The sequence below is a fragment of the Cheilinus undulatus genome, linkage group 16 (genome assembly GCF_018320785.1).
Source record: "Cheilinus undulatus linkage group 16, ASM1832078v1, whole genome shotgun sequence".
Classification (NCBI taxonomy): Eukaryota; Metazoa; Chordata; class Actinopteri; order Labriformes; family Labridae; genus Cheilinus; species Cheilinus undulatus.
In genome coordinates this window covers 21,961,716-21,982,490 of record NC_054880.1, presented here as the reverse complement: position 1 = coordinate 21,982,490, position 20,775 = coordinate 21,961,716, and the positions used below count along the sequence as shown (strand labels likewise).

Here is a 20,775-nt window from a genome sequence, read left to right as displayed (position 1 = left end):
GTTTTTATGTGACCTTTTTGTATTTACAGATGTTATTGATCCACTAGTTCTCTCTTTGTCTATGGGCGATGTCATGACATAGAAAAGTAAAAACTGTTTTACACACTCATTTAGATTGTTGTTAGCAATCTAGAAACCCTAAGCTGACATTATCCTACTTCTAGTAAGTAAATGTTGTTTTTTTCTTGAGATCTTGCCTTGGAAATATGTAATAACAGCACTGTTTCCTCCCTGACAATGACTTTATTTCTCAAGATCTTATGAAAATGTCTGAAATAACATCATTATCAAGGGAAAACCAGTTTTTCATGGGAAAACAAAAAAATAAAATGTATGGATACATGTTCTATTAAGGCTTCCTCAGCAAAATAAATCCAGGGCTACATTAACAATCATTTTGCTGAGTTATTTTGACAAAATATTTGTTCTATAAAGTTTCCAAGAAGGATTTGAATGTTGTCCAGGTCATTTGAAGACTGCAGACACTTTTGCAAAGCCACCCTCTGGCTCATGTCCTCTCTCCTAAAAAGGAAAAAAAAATCTCTTATTTTGTTCCTCATGCCTTTTAGAAACACTGCATCCAAGCATCATTTAAGCAAGAAAATAGAATGTGACCCACTTGTGTGTATGTGTGTTTTTTCCTACTCCCTTAGCCCCTGCCCCGTCCCTGTGGCTGAAAGTAGGTGAGCGTGTCTGTCTGTTAGCCGGCTGTCAGACCCAAGGTAATGCCAACCTCCATTTTGAGGCTGGTGGATGTAAATCCTTGCTGATCTGCCAGCATGCTCGGCCACTCTGAGGGAGGCCGACTCTTTGAGGGCAGCAGGATGAATGCACGTCATGTGGACAACCTTTTTTATCTGAATGGTCTTATCCCTAAAACGTGACTCTGGAAAAATAAGCAGAGATCAATCTGGTGATGAAAAATTTGATGACATGCCGACAAATGGGACAATTTGTATGAACAGTGGTCTGTTATTTTCTCTAGCATTATAGAGGACATGATTATTGTAATGTAGAAGTAGTACATGTCTCCCATTACAATGAAATTGCAGCATAAATTTGTAACTTACATGTAATGCAGGCTAACTTAGATCAGAAAACCTCTAAATTTGACAATACCTCCTGGATAAGACATTGTGTTCTCTGATTGGCTATTATTTCCATTTTGATTGTTTTTCTCACACATTCAACGATGTACGATTCAATCTTTCCATGTTATTATCCCTTGGATGGTAAGATGAAGTTTGAACTTTTTGATTTTCAACACCTTTACATAACCCTTGAATCAGTCTTTACTCAAAATCTGGATCTGAGATCAATCTTTCTGGGAAATCATAACAGACATTAAAACAACCTCACAAGCCTAGCCACTGTCTTAACTTTCTGATTTCTTACATAAGGTTGATGCATTGTAATAGGTTACTTGGCATTCAAACTCTCCCATCAGCCCCCTGTGCTCAAATTCAGCAAATGATGCATCCACTTTTTGTTGAGTTGTGTCTTCAAAGACGTCGGCTCCCCTTTCACAGGACACACACACACCCTGTAATATGAGCAGGATGGGAATGACGCAGGTTTTATTTAACCACAACTCTGATTAAATGAGAGGGGACTGAATTCCTTTAAACGGCTACAGTTGTAGGGTTTTATTATTATACATGCTGGAGCAATAGATAATGTTAGTAAAGCTACTGTTAGGAGTTTTAACTGGCCATCAAACAGACTGAAATAAATACTGATAATTTAATATGACCACTAAAAGTAAGATAAATAAATAAAAAACCCAGCCTGTATTGGAACCAGATTTTTATTGACCTGACTTGGGTGGTGCCCCCCAAGTGCAATACTTCATTCAAAATATACGTGGTGTGGTGATTTTAAAAACTACTTCAGTACACAAAAAAGCTACTCAGTTACAGTAATTTGAGCAAATGTAATTACTTACTTTCCACCCCATGGGGTCGCCTGATACAAGTGCACTCACATACAAACATGAACAGCATCTCTTTTTTTTCAGCTTGTAGTTCATTGGCCTATATCTAAATAACCAATGGCAAAGTATCCTACAGATCTTCAGATCTTGTCTAAGAACGTCTGTCTTTTTCTTAACTTCTGACACACACTCAAAACATGCTGCTTTGAGCACAGATTTGATCTCTGGAAAAAGGAAAAGTTAGTCAGTGAGTGCATTATCAGGTGAATAGGGAGGGTGATCAAGCAATGTGATTTGATTTTGGAGCAGAAACTGCTTTTCCAAGAGTGCTGTGCATGCTGGCATGTTGTCTTGATGAAGAATTAAACCACCAAATGGTGGTCTTTTTCTTCAGATGTTTTCTCACAGTTTTTCTAGAACCTGTTTGTTGATTCCCCATTGACCCGTCTGGAACCCACTCCTCCAAAATAATGCCCTTAATGCAAAAAAACCCCCAATCAACGTGGCCTTGAATTTGGACTTGCTTTGCTTTAGATCCAAGTTTCATTGTATGTGATCACTTCTTCTACAAATTTGGTTTCATTTCATTTGTTCCAAAATGTCTCCACAAATTTGCTTGTGTTTTTCCTTTTCATCAGGAGTCAGAAGTTTTGTGACAACTTTGCATGGGAAAAAAATCTGTTGAAAAGATAAAGTCCCCACCTTTACAGCGAAGTAAGGGGTGGGTGTGGCGATGTACCAAGGACCAGAAAACCTACGGTGGTCTCTGGGTGTGTTACCGGAGTGAAAAGAGATGCAATCAAGCTTGATCTTTGCCACCTAGGGACACACGTTGAAATGTCTGCACAACTGTATATATACTTATTGTATTATAATAATGTTGTTCCTACCTCACCAGCAAAAACTTGCTTACGCACTGTTCATGTGAAAGTTGTACTTACACTGTATTATGTGCAAACAAGTAAATAAAAACAAATGAATTGTGTTTTTCTGATTGTTGGTGGTGCTTTTTGGTTTTATCCATTTGGTTCTTTTTTATCAGGCTTTCTAATAGTAGATGACTCTACTAAGTTTTGTGTCAAAGCTGGATAAAAGATAAAAATTAACTCACAAAAAAGGCAATGCAAGAAAACTTTGGCCTTTGTTGAGATACTCTTCTATCTTATTTACTAAGTGTGAATTATATTACCAGCTAACCACTTATTTCACAGTTTTTGTAGCTTCATTCCAGGATGCTGATACGATAGCCAAAATTAACCATTTACACACACAAAAAAAAAAAAACAACAGACATGGATTGAATTTGCTTTTTATTCATCAGAATTAAAGACATGAGCTCATGCAGATCCAACACGAGGATGTGTGTGGATGGAAAGCGATAGAGAACAGTCTAGAAGTGACTTTAATAACATGAGGCATTAGTCGTCCACTGGTCCAGATCCCTCTTCCCTCAACCCTACATGACTCGGCTCATATTCTCCTCAGCCGTGTTAGAATCTGTCAGCTTCACGGTCACATCACAGAAAACAAATATCGATTTTCTTTTCTTTCATTCAGAGGACGGCTGCTGCTCGCTTTAGAAACAGTCAGCTAAAACACACCTTAGTCAAGATGGACAGAACACGAACACACTGGTTGTTACTAAGCTCACGCTGATTTAAAGTGCTTTTTCATTTATCAGCTCTGTTGGATTTGCAAAAGCGGCGGTCATAATTCACACAGGGACAATGAAAGGGCCAACGAATGGCTACATTACTTACTACAGCATTAGTATCAAATGGAGCACTACCTAATTGTACAAGTATTTCTAGGCCTAACAAGTTGTTCTGCACTTTTGCATAGTCTGAGTGACATAAAGATGCTTTCCTGTTGATATCAAATACTACATAGGAATTACTGGAAATCAGGAAAAGGAAATTAGGTGGCGCTAATAGTTTGTTTCATTAATGTTTCAACTTATTGCCTGAAGAATTCTAGGCAAAAGGACAAAAGACAAGCATCTAGCTCCTCTAACTTTGTATATACTGATTTTGTGCTACTATGCTAAGCAAAATCAATGCTTTAGATTCCCATCAATTGTTCATTTCAAAAGGTCACCAGCACAGGAAATATCTCAACATGATATCACTGTATGTGCAAAAGAAATGTTACTAGGTACAGAGGACCTGGGAGTTACATCACAGCACTCAGGCCCGCTCACACAAACACACACTCTCTCTCACCCACTCACTTAGACAGTCTCTGCATATAGAGCAGCATGTCACGCCGTCTAAATAGGAAATCGCCCTCAGTCCAGCTAAGTTAGCTTAACTAAAAAGATCAGATTTTACACCATGATTCATATTTTAAAAAAGAAAGAAAAACACGATAAAGACACGGACGATGCTGTTGCAATTTGACGGGAAAACAAGACAGACATTTCACTCATAAATGTTCACACATTTACATTTTACAGCATTGAAATGTGATAATACTGAACTGTTTGTGATAAGTGTCTCACTTGATGATTACATTAATGCCAGTCCTTATTTCAGATATGGGAACAGACAGAAGGCAAACTGGAATATTTTGATAAAAGTTGAAGAGTGCACAAAGTTTTAAGAAGGTTTTCACTGGCAGTCGATGGATTATCGGTTAACAGACAGTGTTTGGACTGATACAAAAGGAAGACGTACACTGGTTGTTACTGGTCGAGGAACCTGTTTCCAGAAAGACAGAGCTACATCAATACATAGATGATATTTTCACGACAGACCAGACTTCATTACTCGCTTCTTTTTCTCTCCATTTTCACTGTTATACAAAAAGTCATACAAAAATACCTCAACATTACATTCAATGAAGGAATTTGTCATTTTCTGAAAAAAAGTGCTCTTGCATAACTGATCACCACTTTTCCTTCTCACTCTCTGTCGCTTTTCTCTCTTCAGGTAGTTTGTTTTCCAGACAAAAGACCACGAGGGAGATTCACAGTATCGGGGGGGTTAACAGTTGGTGGCCAGACTGTTGCACGTTTCACTCAAAGAAAAGTGCAAATTAAGATTGGGACAGAGTGTTCAGGGTGTGCAAGAGTTCAGTCGCTGCCAGGGGGGACACGGCAGCTGCCAGGAGGGAGAGTTGGTGGTGGCTGAAGTTGCTGCAGTTCTGTCCTTGGAGGAGGACAGAGGAGACGATAAGGGAGGAAAATACGTCACAACAACCAAGGGTAGTGTTTGGGGGTGGGGGATTGATGTCAATACTGGCTCGGGGGTCCTCCTAATCTAATCTAAGGTTGGCAAGAGTCCAAGCTGAAACCAGCCGTTAAGACTTTGTTTGGTCTTGTTTTTCAACACAATCCAGCCAGCGATGGGGTTCTACTGTTGGAGGGAGATGTGATGGGTGCTGGGAGGTTTTTGGGATACAAGGTCCAAGGATGTCTCTCATGCCTCCATATACTGGGGAGGGGGCTCCTTGGGTGGTATGGCAATGGCCTCCTCGTAAGGTGGCAGCAGAACCTGTAATATAATGGTGAACAAAAGCAGGCTCAGTCTCAGTGCATTCTTCAAATGTATCATCTGTTCTAATGAAAACCTTTTAGGGGTGGAGACAGCCAGAAATGAGTCCTTATTAACTGTAGTAAACCTCATCAAGGCTTTCAGGCGCATCTAAAGCCTTTATAACACATGTGATTCTGGTAACTTCTTGAAAATGTCAGACAGCCTGCCCAGAAATTATCATTAAATTAAACAAAGTCAGAATAAAGCCAGCTGCATTCATACATCGGCTTACCCAAACAACTGGGGGTGAAAATTTTTATATTCCCTTAAAATGTTAGGATATTTTAAAAACAGGGTATACACAAAAAAATATGACGTTAAATGTTATCTTTGTAAGACCTTTTCATGAAAAGAAAATACCAGCTGTATTTCTTATTGTTTTATGCAAATTAAGCTTTTTGGAGAATTTCAGATTCTGCTTTTTATAAAAAAAAAAAAAAAGATACCATGAGGAATCAGAGTTTTGCACTGCAGTTCAAACTAAAAGGTTTAACAGCATGTTTAAAGAAAAAAAGAAAAGACGTAAATGTCTATTTCAAGTTACTTAGAATACTTATTTTCTGATTTTAAAGCATTAATGTGTCAATGATCACTTTAATACTGCAGCTGATCAGCCACAGCTCAGTTTAATTGAGTTGCATTAATTTCAATATTTTATTTCCATAAGTCTATGTGAACTGTAACCTCTTAATAAAAAAATTAAAAACAAAATATAAGACCTCATATTTTTGCATTTAAGACTTTTAAATACTGTTTAAAACCCCTCATTTTTGGCTGAATTGATGGATCAACTTTTATTACTTTTGGAGACCCTGCAGGCACTCTGAAAAAAACAGTGCATGTGTGAAAACACCATTACAGCAGGTCCTAAGTCCATTGCTAGTGTCAGGGACAAATCAGCTTTATTACTTTGGTTCCTATTGTAGTATCCAGACAGTGTGCAAGCAATGCAGCACAAAGCCGTGCAAAACAACACCACAGCAAAACATTTCGCCCTTGTTCCTATTTTCCTCTCTGTTGCTCACCTTGACAAGGAACAAGGAAAGAGGTAGAGGAGAAGGAATCAGGAGTGTCAGGCAGGATTATATCCTTGACTATCTTTCACTTTCCTCCTTCAACAGAGGTTGTTAGCTTTACAAGATAGAGCTCATATAGTTGTACATTAACAATATCCATCTCTATGTTTGAAATGTATCATGTTGTGTAGACGGAGTCAACACAGGCAAAAGCATTTGTCTCAAATCTGTCAAAGGCTCATCGATACACTGCTTCCTTTACATGGGGAGCTAGACATTTACAGTGCAGAGAACTACATTTTTTATGGATTCAGTGATGACACCAGGCATGCAATGCTGTGCGATGCTTTTAGGACATGGTGTCATGAAGTGCTCTTAGTTCTTGGACCCAAAATAAACCATTTCCACTGGTAACCTGGGCAATTAATCAAGTTTCAATTTCAGTTATGAATTCCATGATTCCCACAATTATAAAAACAAGATAATCGTGATATGCTGCATACAGTGTTGACTCTGGTTTTTCCCATAGGTTTTGTCCTGTGGTAAATATATCAGTGTTTGTTCTTATATTTTTGGTCATAAAGGTTAATGTTGTAGATGTTGTGAGATCAATGATTAATCATATGTCGTAATTGTGATCACAATACTAATCCAAATGATTGTGATCAGGGTTTTTGCCATAATCGAGCAGCCCCAGTTCACTTCCAGATGAGTTTATAACACTATGTAAAGTCCAGATGTTCTCAGGCTCTGAAGTCAAACAGTTAAAAAACTCCTTGATCATTTCGTTATAGAGACAGTACCCAGTGTCTTTACATTTTGAATTTACTTTAGACTTTCTTGTCTCCTGATCATTTTATATCTATATTAGGAAAGTTCTGAAGGGGAAAAAAATCCTCTTCATTATAAAAGGGAAATTAATGACTTTTAAAATGCACCATGTTATTACAGAACCAAAGACAGCATTGCTTTGTTTGGCCTGAAAAATTGCTGATGATGAAAATTGCCAAAATACTTTTGTTCAACCTGTTCTGTGCTTTTTTTAGTAATTGTAAAGGTAAAATTATAATATGACAATAATCTAGATACATAGCCTGTCATAAACAAATGTTAAAAAGACTGACGCTGATCCAGAAATGTCTGTCTTCTAATTGTGTGTACCGAACCCTCACCCTGACTACTGCCACACAAACCATGATGTGTTCATCATCATCATCACATTGAATCAGCAGTGGTGCGAAACAGCATGACTTAACAAGCTGCAAACAGACCGGCCTGAATGTTACATTAGCGAGTACCCCTACATGTACAGTTACACATTTCTAACTAGAAAGGCACTCAGAGAACACAGATCTCTGCCATTAGCCCTATCTCCCAATAGTAAAGAATCCTTTAAAAAAATTCCTGGATCCAGACGGTGATCCGGATCAGTCCCAAAATCTAATCAGTTCTTCCTTATAGCATTTCTGATATATCCTGAAAATTTCATCAAAATCCATCCATAACTTTTTGAGTTATGTTGCTAACAAACTAACAAATTAACTAACAAACCCTGCCGGTCACATAACCTCCTTGGTGGAGGTAATTAGTGCACAGAGTAGAAATGTACACACTTGTGTAATCAGTAAAATGTGTTGACAGGATATTAACTAGTGCAAAGGAAATAATTTAAGACACAGCCTTAATGACTGCTGCAGCTTTTCTCTCCAGCTTTCAAACTCGATTTATTCTAACCCTATAGAGTGCATTACTTGCTTCAAGGATAATGTCCGCACATCTCCAGGCTTTAGAGGGCAGATTGCAATCTCTATATTTGAGGTCTTTCTCTGTAAATGGTGTTATAAAACCAGCACTGCTGCTAATTCAGAGAGAGGGAGAGAGAGAGAGAGAGAGAGAGAGAGAGAGAGAGAATATGCTCTGAGGGGATGGAATTGTGAAGCGGCCAGGGAGGCCCGGCGAACACATCACAGAGAGGATTTGAAATGAAGCGGACAAGCAGACAATTATGTAACATGTCCAGAAGAAGAGAGGACGGACAGAGATATATACAGGGAGGAGAGAGAGTGAGCGAGAGAGGGCCCTTGTGCATTTAAATAGCATTTATATAAAAGCACGACAGATAAGCAGCTGGGTACTTGATGTTCGAGGCAATAAAAAGCCATTTAGACACACTGCCGGCTTTTTTAATAGTAAAAATAGATGAAGTGCTCTATTCATTCACAACTGTGTGCAGAGGGGTAAAAACCACGTCGTCACTATTCAGGTTAATATTACAGACCTGTGTTAACCATGTGCCATTGATAGTTTATTTGTTTTATTTTATTTTTATTTGTTCATTATTTAACCTTTATTTAACCAGATAAAACCTACTGAGATCTTGTTTACAAGTTGATACCTTCTATTAAGGTTCTCACAGCAATGAGTTTAACTTTAGCCTTCGTGACATTTCTCTTTTTAATTTGCTGTTCTAATATGTTTTTTAAACCAATTTCAGTAAAATTGCCATAGAACTAAAAATTTTAGTTTTTTTTAGAAAACTTAAAAAAATTGTTTTTCAGCTAAAGACAGAGCCTGTTCATAGCCTACAACTTTTCTAGAATTGTACTCAGTCAATGGTACATAGCTACAACCTGAAGGTGTATAGCAGACTTGATTCCACACTTTTATTACTAAATTTTCTTCGTGATTTTCAAAGCTGGCTATTGCCCAGTACTATGTCTTTAAAAGTTTTTTGTTTGAAAGATATTTTAACCTATATTTTGACTCTAGGATTGTGGGTAGAGTGATTCAATTTTCCGAAAAGGCAAATAATATTTTTCTAAAATGAGGTTAATAACATAAAAACCTGAGCATAAACTATAATTTCATACTCATGTAGCTTGTTGTAAGTCTACTGTGGAAGATCACATTATAGCTAATAATCAACTCAGCAAAAGCAGCATTGTCTGCATGATGCTACACTGATGGGCACAGCCTGAAGGAGTTTAGGGCGTGTCTTACCCCTCCCAGCCCAGTCCTGTCCATGGCATTCTAAAGGCATTATTTTTTTAAATACCAGAGCAGATGCACCTCAGCGGAAACACTGGGGCCAAGTGCACCAGCTGGGCGTAAATAAAGTTGGTCTTATCTCCTGTGTCAGACTTGGCTACGACTGACATTGTAGGTCAAATTTACACCAAGTGTAAAGGAGAATGGTCGTAGCTGCACTCAGTCTTGTCATGCGCGTCTAGTTAAATGTTTGTTGAGAGGTGAGCGATGTCAAGTAACAATTTCCCACCAGTTCCTACTTATTTCAGAAAATCAACCGAAGATTTAGATAAAACAAACCAAAAGAAAATAAGTCAATATTTCTTTGTAGAGCCAAATGACCCTTCTCATAGCCCTGCATGATGCTGTTTGATAAATATTAACATGTCTCTCAATGTGTTTGAAATATCTTTAGCTGTCATGCATTATGAGATCTTTTCAAAGTAGCACCAAACGAGATTATATACTAATTAGTATATCACTGTTTTCTTTAAATTGATGATTTTGACATAGCCTATGGAGAGAATTAGGTTTTTAAAACACTGGTGCACACTCTGGTAATCGTAATTATACCTGTAGTCTGATCACAGATGACTCTCTGTCTCTCTTATCTTAATGCCATTCAGAGAAAAATCTGTAAATGAGCCATGCTGTCATCGTGTGTGTCTTGAACATTTTATGACCTTTGCTGTACGTTTCCCATTCATACGCCTGCTCCATCCTAGGCATCAACACCCAGGTGTGACACAAATAGAACTTAAGTATAGCTAGTACACAGGGTATAATTTAAAGTCAGTCGTAACTGACTGGTCGACGTAATGTAACATCCAGGCTTATGACCAGGTGGTACACTCGACCTCTGGGGTTGACTTGCTCTTTGAATCAGAGTAGTACAGGTTCTGTCATTTTTCATGACATTAGACTGCAAAAATCAAATCTACGCTAGTTTATTTGCAATTTTTCTGGTCAAAAATATGTAATTACACTTACTTAAAGCCATAATCACCTGACAAGTCCAGATAAAATCATATCAGGATATAAGCAAGCCAAAAAAAGATCTTGAAGTAATAAGATAAAGACAACTAACCCTAGGGCAAGCAAAATTTCCCTATTAAATGTGTCATGCCTGAGATGTACTGTCTTCATTGGTTAATACATCTCAAGACACGCAAGTACATTTTTGTTGCCTCATTGCAAGCAATACAGCCCTTAGTTTTTGTTTTTGACTAGGGATGGGCATCATTTGGGTTTTGTTTGATGCCGGTGCCTATGTAGTGCTTCCATCAGTACTTTTGAGAGGAATAAAGTGTGTTGAACTTCAGTGGGAGACCAAAAGCGATCTGGGTACCATAAATGAGTCACAGAAATAACTTTTTAAGATGCCAGTCAAATACGGGATAAGAAAAGGAAACTGGTGTAACCTGATGCATAAATCCAACAACTTAAGCGTCATTTTTCTTGCCTATCATTTGGGCAGCAGGGTATTAAAATTAAGTATCAATATCTGTGTTTTAATTCAGTCTGGTAGGTTTCTGATGTGTTTGTACCAGTACCATTTGGTACTGGATTTCAGTACTCATACCTACTTTTTACATCTTTAAATAAGATTGTGATGTGGTTTTGTCAGGTAAATGTAGCTTAAAATAAGCATATGAAATACGCAGAAAAGTATACAAATACACTCGTGGTGTACTGAGAAAATGCTCAGTTTAATATGAGCCAATCACAGCACTACAGCTTACCAAAATTCTTCTAAACTCGGATTAAATCAAGTCAGTATTTAATGATAGTTATTTTTTTGCCAGATACCAGAAGCTGCTTTAAACTGAGCTTGTTAATGACAAATGCATTATGTTTCCAGTGGACGAACCTCTCCACCACATAGCCAGTATATTAGCTGAAGGCCATCTGACACAGTGTGATATTGGACCCTACTGGATTAGCTCCTGCATGTGGATGTGGAGAGTGTTTCATAAGGTGAAAATTGTCCGCAGAGTGAACCAGCGCCACGACAGCAACAAGGACAAAGTGACAGATGAAGTGCTGCATATTGAGACGACAGCGGGTGTGAGGCAGATTAATGTCTTATGTATTTGTGTGGAGGATTACAGACAGACGGACAAATGGAAACCGTGACTATGCTAAAGCCTCTCAGAAACCTCATGAGTCAACGCATAGAAGGGGAGGCGGTGTAGGACGGATGAGAGCTGGTTCTGTACAGCCAACCAATCACACCACGGATGACCTACAGCACCTAGTGTGCTGCTACCCACAAGCACCAATGTCACTTCACTGTCAACAGAGATAAACTACATGGAGACAACACTGGGAGATTTTACTCTGGACATATTCACTCTACAGTTTACACTATTTTACAAATATCTAAAACACTTTGAACTAGAACAATATTTCAGGTTTCTGCTTTTCCATAGTGATTACCAGAACAACTCCTAAAGTGATTTTGTTTTATTAATGCTTTTAATCCCTATAACAGCCGCTATATTGTCAATTTAATACAGTCTTAAAGTAGTCTGCAGCGTTGATCATTTCTAATTACTTAAAGGTTAAAATATTGTCCTTTGCATGTATGTAAGGACTGTTATTTGATACCTGTTCTTTATTCTATCTCTTCATAAATCATTTTATTTATTTATCTTTTCAAGGACCTCACTAACCTAAACCTCTTCAAAAGTCATCTTAAAATGGATTTTACTCACAAACAGAGACTCTAAAGAATACTTTCCCCATTTCATAGCCCCTTTTTTCTCATATTTGAGTCAACCATGTGAGTTAAGAGGCCTTGAAGCTATTAGAAAGACTGATACTGACAGAGCCAAAAGTTTTTATGTAATCATCAGGGGTGAACTTGCCACTTTTTTCTCTTTTTTAAATGTTGCATCCCTCTAATATTGAACATTAATGATGACATGACAAAAACTCATTTTATCTGTGTGTTGAGGTTGAGGTTAATGAGGTTTTATGAGAATTTTACATGTACTTGTTTCTTAAGGCTCTAAATCAATGCTATAAAATCAAATAAATTTGTGATTATTACAGTCCTTACCTTGTGTATTTAGAGGTATCATTTCATTGAACTGAAATTACATGCACAATTAGTTACTGCTTTTGTAAAGTTCCATAAAACCTCATAGATAATGCGACCAGTGTGTATTTGAGTTCATGTGTAAAGCAAAGAGGTGAAAGCAACTTATGGGAATCTTCTTCACCTTATATAATGAACTAAACCACATCAGATAAAAATCCACGTTGAACAAATGCAATCAAATTACAGTGAGAGTGAAGGGGATTTTCAGTGTGTCCTTGAGGCCGGTTGTGAGGACTCACCGTGGTGTCGTTGGTGGTGACATAAACCAGAACTTCTGTGGTGCCCCTGCCGCTCACATATCTGTAGCAGTTCCACACACAGCCAATCAGGTAGGCCTGTCCACAGGAGGTGACAAAAAAACAACACACAATGACCTTTAGCAGCACGCCTCTACTTTTCATTATTACTCATGCTGCGTGCTGTGATCTCATCCATTCATCAAGGTGAAGGCTGAGGTCAGCATGGATGCATCATCTCTGACTGGTTATCTTTGCAAGAACACAGGTGCACATGTGACTATTAAATTCATTGTACAAAAAAAAAGACATTTTTAAGTTTGGGCATTTCCCTGAACAATGTTGCCCTTCATGGTCTTCTGACATTTTATCCAAGGCAACTCATCAGGCATCCCTGGCCCTGAGGAAGGCTTTGGTAGCACTGGGGTAAAGGTTTGTCTGAGTTGGCAGACGAACAGGAGGTTCATTGTCTTTATGTGTGAGTAGCCTGCTGAGTTGGTGCCGCTGCCAGCAGTAAGCGCAACCAACCGACCAACCAGGAAACCAGGCAGCCCGCTAGCCAATCACTTTACCATCTGCTGAGTTGACCTCATCACTTTGATACCAAGCTTTAAACAGAGCTTTGCACCACCATACTGTAAGCCCAATTACTCCTCTGAAGGGACATTTAGATCATAAAAATAGGGAGTATTTAAAGGTTTTTTGCTTTTCTGTCTATATTTCTTTAAATCTTTTTTGACCCCATTCATCCAGCTATCTACATCCCTCTCTTCTTGCTCCAGCTCTCCTTCTTCCTGCCTGTCTGTATCCTTCATTAATGCCAAGTGTAGTCAAGTGGAGGATGTTGGCTTCAGCAGGAACTTTAGCAGGTGTTGCCTGTGTGCTGAGAGCTGAATGTGTCCTTGAGGTTTAATATCTGGCTTGTTTCCAGCAGACTGACTTCACCATCATCCCAAAAGAAGCAAGTATGTACTGTACTTGTAGCCCATTCACTAAAATATGATTCTTTTTGTTTGTCTGCACTGATGTTAAGAAGCACAGGATTATCTTTGCTCATAAATGTTGAAATCTGTCTAAGTTAACCCTCCTTAATTCTCGCCACAACGACACTCTTTGCTGAGACTTGACATTTAAAACTCATGTCTCTGTTTTCTCTGCAGTGTATCTTCCAGTGGCTGCTTCCAATCATAAAACCACGGCTCTGGCGTTGGATATCTGCCGAGAACATTTCCAATCTGAGCTTAGAGGAGAAACAAGTTGATTTGATTGTACAGATGACTGCAACTCCATGTCCCATCTCTTTCCAGAGCCCCAGAGCAGAGCTGTGCCTGGAGAATCATCCATGCATTGAGGGGAAATTAGCTTGACAGGAGTTGGTTTCCTGTTGTCCCTGACCCGCTGCTCTCTGACTGTGTGATAATCTCATGAAGAACATCGATAATGGAAATGTTCACACTGGCAGATTAATTAAACATGCCATATGGTTCGTATTCATGTGCACCGTGTGAGACTTAATAGCCTTAATCACATTGCATTATCTACATTAAGGCAGCTCTACGAGGAGCAAATGTTCAGGGCCTGTGTAATTTGCACCATTGATTTCTACATCATTATAACAAGAATTTTTTCCTTTCCAAACATCAGAACTGTTTTAAATATACTTCAAGAGGGTGATGGGAGAATGTGCCGTAATACAGAGTGATAAGGTGTCCTTACCTTGAAGGAGAGGATGCAGCCAATGAAGAGGAGGACTGCAAAGACTAGGCACATGTTGTTGGTGGACATGATGTCCTCTTTGTAAGGGAATGTCCCTGGCTGAATGGGAGGAAAACAAAATCAATAAAGAGCAGAATAGTAGCACAGAAAGTAAGATTGTGGCTTTTTACAAATTTTCCACACCCCACCCTATGCACTGCAACCCTACAACAGGGTTATCCTAATGTTTTTTACCAAGCTAATCGTAAAACAACAATCACTGTTACATTAATGAAAGATAGAATTGCAAAGTGCCAACGCTTTTGAAAAAAAAAAAAACAAAAAAAAAAACCAATCATATTCATTGTCATATTTCCAACTAAAAGCTGCTGAGAGTATCAATAGAAAGGTGCTGTTTAAATTGCACAAAGGTACTTGTACAGTTAAGGATTTTTGGTAACATAAAAAAATGAAATTACCCTTTATTAGGTACTTCGAATTTCTATTTTTGTTGCCAATGCATGATTTTACCAGAAAAGTGAGGTTTGAAATCTTGTAGTCTGACAACCCTCCTCAACAGATACACCAAACCCCTAAATCTGCCTGATTTTCATTGATTTCAAGGGATTTCTCTGACAATAATCTAAGACCAAAAAGTGTAGGTGTAAATCTAGGTGTTTGGATTAGACTGGAGTGGTTCTCACCAGCTGCTGGAGGTAGTCCTGCACCGTGTTGGGGTAAACCACCACACTAATGGCTACTAGGGTGTTAAGGGCAAAGTCGAAGATTTGGTAGCAGAAGAATGGAATGATCCAAGCAGCGTGTTGCTGAGTGGAGAAATGGAGAACAGTTGAAAAAATTTAGTACAAAGGCTTTTCAAAAATTATATAGATATGTTTTACTTCATTTACATAATTTTTTATTTACCTTGTAAGCACCGTATGTCGCCATGCCACATATGAGAATCATGAGTAAGGATATAGCAGTGGCTATGCAGATATCTGCACAAACAAGAACACAAACAAACAAACACAAGAATGTAAAAACAGATATTTTAGATTAACGCTGATGAATAACACCAAACACGTAATTTCACCTGAATCAACTGATGTAATCCCAGAGACTTCATTGGTGCACGGATTTTAAAAACACCTTAAGTAACATCACTATTTTTAGCACCTTATCTGCTTTGGACAAAACATGATCAGCACGTGGGGATTCGTTATGCAAGATGTGCTAAATTTAACAAAATGTAACACTTCTCACATTCATATTACAGCTGTGAAAAGCGCCTGATGAGAAACTTGTTGGCGTCACTGCAGAGCTGTTAGTAAGACAGGATGTGTGCTGACTGGTGTACAGGACCCTGGATCACTATGCTGTATTGGCACTTATTGAACTTGTTACACACGAGCAGTACTGGCTGTTTCTGCCTGATTGGAATCAATGAATCACTGAAAGTAAGCTTGAAAATTTCAATGGAACAAATCACGATTTCATCATGAGTGTTGTCCCTATACTGGGCTACAGTGATCATTACAGCACTATTAGTGTGTTAAGACCCAGGAAATGATGATACCCTTTCATCCTAATCCCCTACACTACGTGCTTAAACACACGCCAACACATGGGACACATATAAACAATCCCTAAACATAAATGCTTCACCAACCCTCACCTCGAACATGTCATCAGTGAAACTGGATTATTAAAAAAAGAAGAAGAAAAAAAAAAAAACTACGACACATGCCCCACGATCTTTCACAAACAACATCGAGGAGAGTAAGTCAAGATGGCCGCTCTAATCTGACAGAGAATTAGAGCAGTCGTTTTTAATCAGAGTGGCCAGTGACAGGGGCTGTGCTGCTCCAGAGGCGACTGTGATGATGATAGCTGCTGGAGGGGAAAACACTGAAAACACACATGCGCTCCGATTTGTGCTCCATGAAGCCGAGCCTACTCAGCTATGTCTGTGCTGAGAGCAGCATTATGGGAAAAGTAAGTGGTGGGCAGAAAAGGAGAGGTGATTTTCAGAGCTGGAGAAACCCTCAGGTAATGAAGAGACTGTATTCAAAAGATAGCAGCAGATTGTAAAAAAGACAAATTAAATCCCAGTTCAATCCATCCCCTGAGTGTTCAAGATGAAACTGAATAGACTCAAAAGTAAACTGGCACAAAATTCACTAACATTTTCTGGATTGTCCCTGCACAAATACAAAAACAACACACATACACAGAGCAAACTTTAGGAAAATACACAAAAAGGTATTTTGATTGGCACAATAAGTCAATGAAAGCTAATAAATCTAAATAATTATGTTTACTGTCCCATCAAACTCTACATTTCTTGATTTTTTTTAGTTAATGTAGTAATCTGATATAACTTCACTTGTTTTTAAACACATCTTAAGGCAGTATGATTAACTGTAATAACATTGTAATAATCCAGTGCACCACCAACAGTAATTTGCATAAGTCAAATCAGATTTCATGTGAATCAAATACTAAGTATGAGCTTTTTAATGCTTACAAGTAATTAAACACATGTATGTATTGCTGCATGAGATCTTACACTTTTTAAAAATGATAATATAGATCTGGATGTGTGATTGAGTGTACACTTAGTCAGATATGTAACAAAGAAGGATTAGTTGCACTCACTTGCATCGTCCATGACATCAATGTCGGTTCCCAGTTCTGAGCTGGTAAGGTGGTAGCGGTATTGAACTGGGTCATTGAGAGCTGATAACAAGATGAGTAGGACCACGGCATTGATGAGCTGTGGGTAAATGAAAATCAATACTTGTATTAAATTTCATTGCGGAGAAAGGCCAGCATCATGTTGGATTGATGCTAAACTGATCACATGGATCAGGGAGTTTTTCCTAGTACATAAAGACATCACAATGCTGAATGTGTGTCTAGATCTACTATAAAATAAGCTTGTCCTTTTTTGAGATTACTTAGTTCTGCATCTATTCTTTGTCTTTAAAAACAGCTGTAAAATGGCAAAGGAATTCACAACACATAGCTAAAGGTTCCTAGAGCCTAAGGTCACATCTTCAGATGGCTTGTTTAATCTATGTATCAATCCAAAATCCAAAGTCATGGCGTCAAAATCATATTAAATAAAGCACTAAATCCACATTTCTCAAATGCCTGATGTGACTTACAATATGGCTTCTCTCAAATTACTGTCAATTATTTGACTGTTTAAGTGCAGCTCCATGTAAGGATTCAGTATAAAGTCCTTGAGACTCCTGTAAGTGTTACATTTCTATTTCCATTTTATAGATGTGACATAACAGTCTTTTTCTGACTTTGTTTCAATGTAAAGGCAGACATTAAATGAAGCAGGGTCAAACAAAGAGAGAAAGAGAGAGAGACTAATGCTTACTAAAGGTCAGGGATTTAACAGGCTTACTGAACTATGTTTAAAACTTTACGTTATCTCACGGGCAAAAACGCAGGCAAAATCTATATTTAACCTGTACAAATTTAGAGCAAATAAAGTCATTATCATGTCAGTACAAGTAATCATGCTACGGTAATTTAACATAGGATTAAACCCCCTATGGCATAGCCATATACTGTGGGAGTTTTAATTGTTACACACATTTATGTAATTAAAAAAATGTCCTCACAAATGGAAAAGCTTTCGAGTAATAAATAGCGAAGAATATAAGCTAAACCTTTATTTAAATTAGTTTAATTATTCCTTTTACGGAGGACATCCTCACAATGGCATTCAGAAATGTATGGCGAAAACAAAAACAGCAGTCATTAGCTAACGCTATAGCTGTGAAAAACTGAGCGGCAGGTGATTGCTATTACTTTGTAACACTAAAACCGAGTCTTGTTTCTAGAAATTTCGACCTGACATCGAATGAAAAATGAGACTTACCATATACCATATTCCCAGAATGATGGTGCCCGTCCGTACATGGCAGCACAGGCAGCAGCTCGTCGAGTACCACCGGTCCCACGGCGAAATCATGATTTACCTTGCTCTGTAATTTGAGCTAGTTCATGAATGCTGCCGAAAATTAATTGGTTACGTCTTAAATATCCTAAAATTGTAAAATAGTTAGCGTCCTCGGTGCTAGGACCGCCACATCCAGCGTCTGTGTTGAAACGATGTCGGTCTGTTTCCGCAAGTGGAGACTGACAAACAGAGAGCAGCCGTTAATCTGGCTCATCCCGGGTCACGTGACCAGGGAGGATTTTGACCAAGATCCGAGGGATGGATGCTTAATAATCACCAGAATTTTCCAGTTCAAACCTACATGGCGTTTCCCTAAATTAGACCCTTTACAGACATTTCACTGAAAATAACATTATTTTATATTTTAAAACTGCCTTATTACCGATAGAATAGCAGTCTGTCCAAATGGATAGCCTGCATTAATTTATTTGAGCTGGATGTGGGCTATGCTTTACTCAGATGTGAAAGAATCTAAATTCAATTCACAGAAATCTGGGTCCCACTCAATAGGAGCTCACCAAGTTTGATGTTTTAAAGCTCCAGTGGGGGTGATTAGTGCTTATTGTAACAGAGGCAGATACTGAAGCCTTAACAAAACAATTATAGTTATAGTTTATTTCTTCATTGCTATTTTTAAAGCCTGGAACAACTGCCACGGGGTAGGTGTCAGACAATGTGAATAACATGGTCTTTACCACAGAAACTAACTTATAAAAACAAACAAACAAACAAACAAAACAAAAACAAAAAAAAAACAGAAAAGCTGCAGATACTTTGTGAGAAAAAAAAACAACACTTCTAATGCATGCATAGAAACAAATCTGCAGAGATGAGAGATACTGCTTTGTGTGCTGAGGGTGCAAAATCAACCCAAAGCCAAATTCCTTCCAGGGGCTTTAACCAAACCATTTAAAAGTACAATTTGATTAAGACATGTTGAATAGCTGTAAACTTTTACTAGTTGTCTCTTAAGATCTTGTGTACTCCATCTTATGCAAAAAAAACCCAAAACAAAACAAAACAAAAAAAAACACCAGCAAACTCATATTTAACCCAACATTTACTCTTCTGCGGAAAACATCTAAAAGAAAAAGCTGTGTTTAATTTTGATGAAGAAAAATCAAGATCCAGAAAGTGTTGCACAGTTGCACAGCCTCAAAACAAGATGGTTATAGTGGCAGCTGTATGTTTAGCGCTTGGAGTCAGAGACAAATTTCACAAATGGGAAAGTAAAGTGTGTGGTATGGTAATGTATCATATCCCAGTCTGACAGGGTCTTTCTGTGCAGAGATTGCATGTTCTCCCCGTGCATGGGTTGTCCATGAGTATTCCGACTTCTTCCCAGCCATGCTTGTTAGATTGGTGACTCTAAATTGGAGATTTTGTAACTTTTTACCCAAGCATGCCTGAGAATGAGCAAGAATCTATAGGCACACCATATTCACATCCATGCAAAGCAGCCTCTTTTATGCTTGCTAAAGGGTCTGTAGTCATTGTATTGCTATAGTGATGAAGTATGGTTTTACAAGTTCCCATGGCACTCCAGTGTGCCATGTTGCCCCATTTGAGAACCACTGCCCTAAATTGTCCATAGGTGTGAGTTTGGCTGCTTGTTTGTCTCTAAAAGCTAGCCTTGTTACTGACTGGAGACCAGCAGGATGTACTCCACCTAGAAAGCTGGGATCTGCTCCAGGATAAGCAGTATAGCTAATGGATAGAAGATACAGGTAAGCATTGGATCAGTTTCTTTCATCTATGCCACCACTATGCCACAACATTTGTTTTCAAACCATTTTAGGAGCAACTAGGGAAAAGGGAAATTGAAAGGTTGCTATTGACCTTAAACGCAACACTTAATACAGTTTGGTGCCAGTCAAAGCACTCATTTTACCTGGCTCTAGAGCATACCCTCATTACTGTATGGGCAAGGTGGACAACTTCCCAGGTGTCCATAGTGCCATGAGCCCTCCCAAAATCTCAGGTTTTCCAATTTACCTGTATTAATATGCTAAGTTAACTTGTTTGGTTTGTCACAATACCCAACTTCTAAACGATGATCCCATGCTTGTAATACCTGCATTAAGTCATAGGCACCTTTCAATCCATCAACTTTCTTCTGCTTATCTGAGTTATGGTGGGGACAGGCTAAGCAACCCAGACACCCCCAGCGACATTTTCCAGCTCTTCCTGGAGGATTCTGAGTGTTCCCAGGTAAGATATATAATCTGTCAAGCGAGTGCT

At 38.4% G+C, this 20,775-nt stretch overlaps 1 protein-coding gene across 1 annotated transcript; it reads right to left on the bottom strand.

Annotated features, from left to right (window-relative positions):
- Positions 1-3,226: 3,226 nt before the first annotated feature.
- laptm4b (lysosomal protein transmembrane 4 beta) lies at positions 3,227-18,697 on the bottom strand. Its single transcript, XM_041808079.1, has 7 exons — positions 18,454-18,697; positions 17,211-17,328; positions 15,477-15,550; positions 15,254-15,376; positions 14,571-14,669; positions 12,858-12,953; positions 3,227-5,427 (listed from the first exon to the last, which is right to left on the bottom strand). The coding sequence occupies exons 1-7, from the start codon at positions 18,544-18,546 to the stop codon at positions 5,353-5,355; spliced, it is 678 nt and encodes a 225-aa protein (XP_041664013.1). The 5' UTR covers positions 18,547-18,697; the 3' UTR covers positions 3,227-5,352.
- Between the last annotated feature and the right edge of the window lie 2,078 nt (positions 18,698-20,775).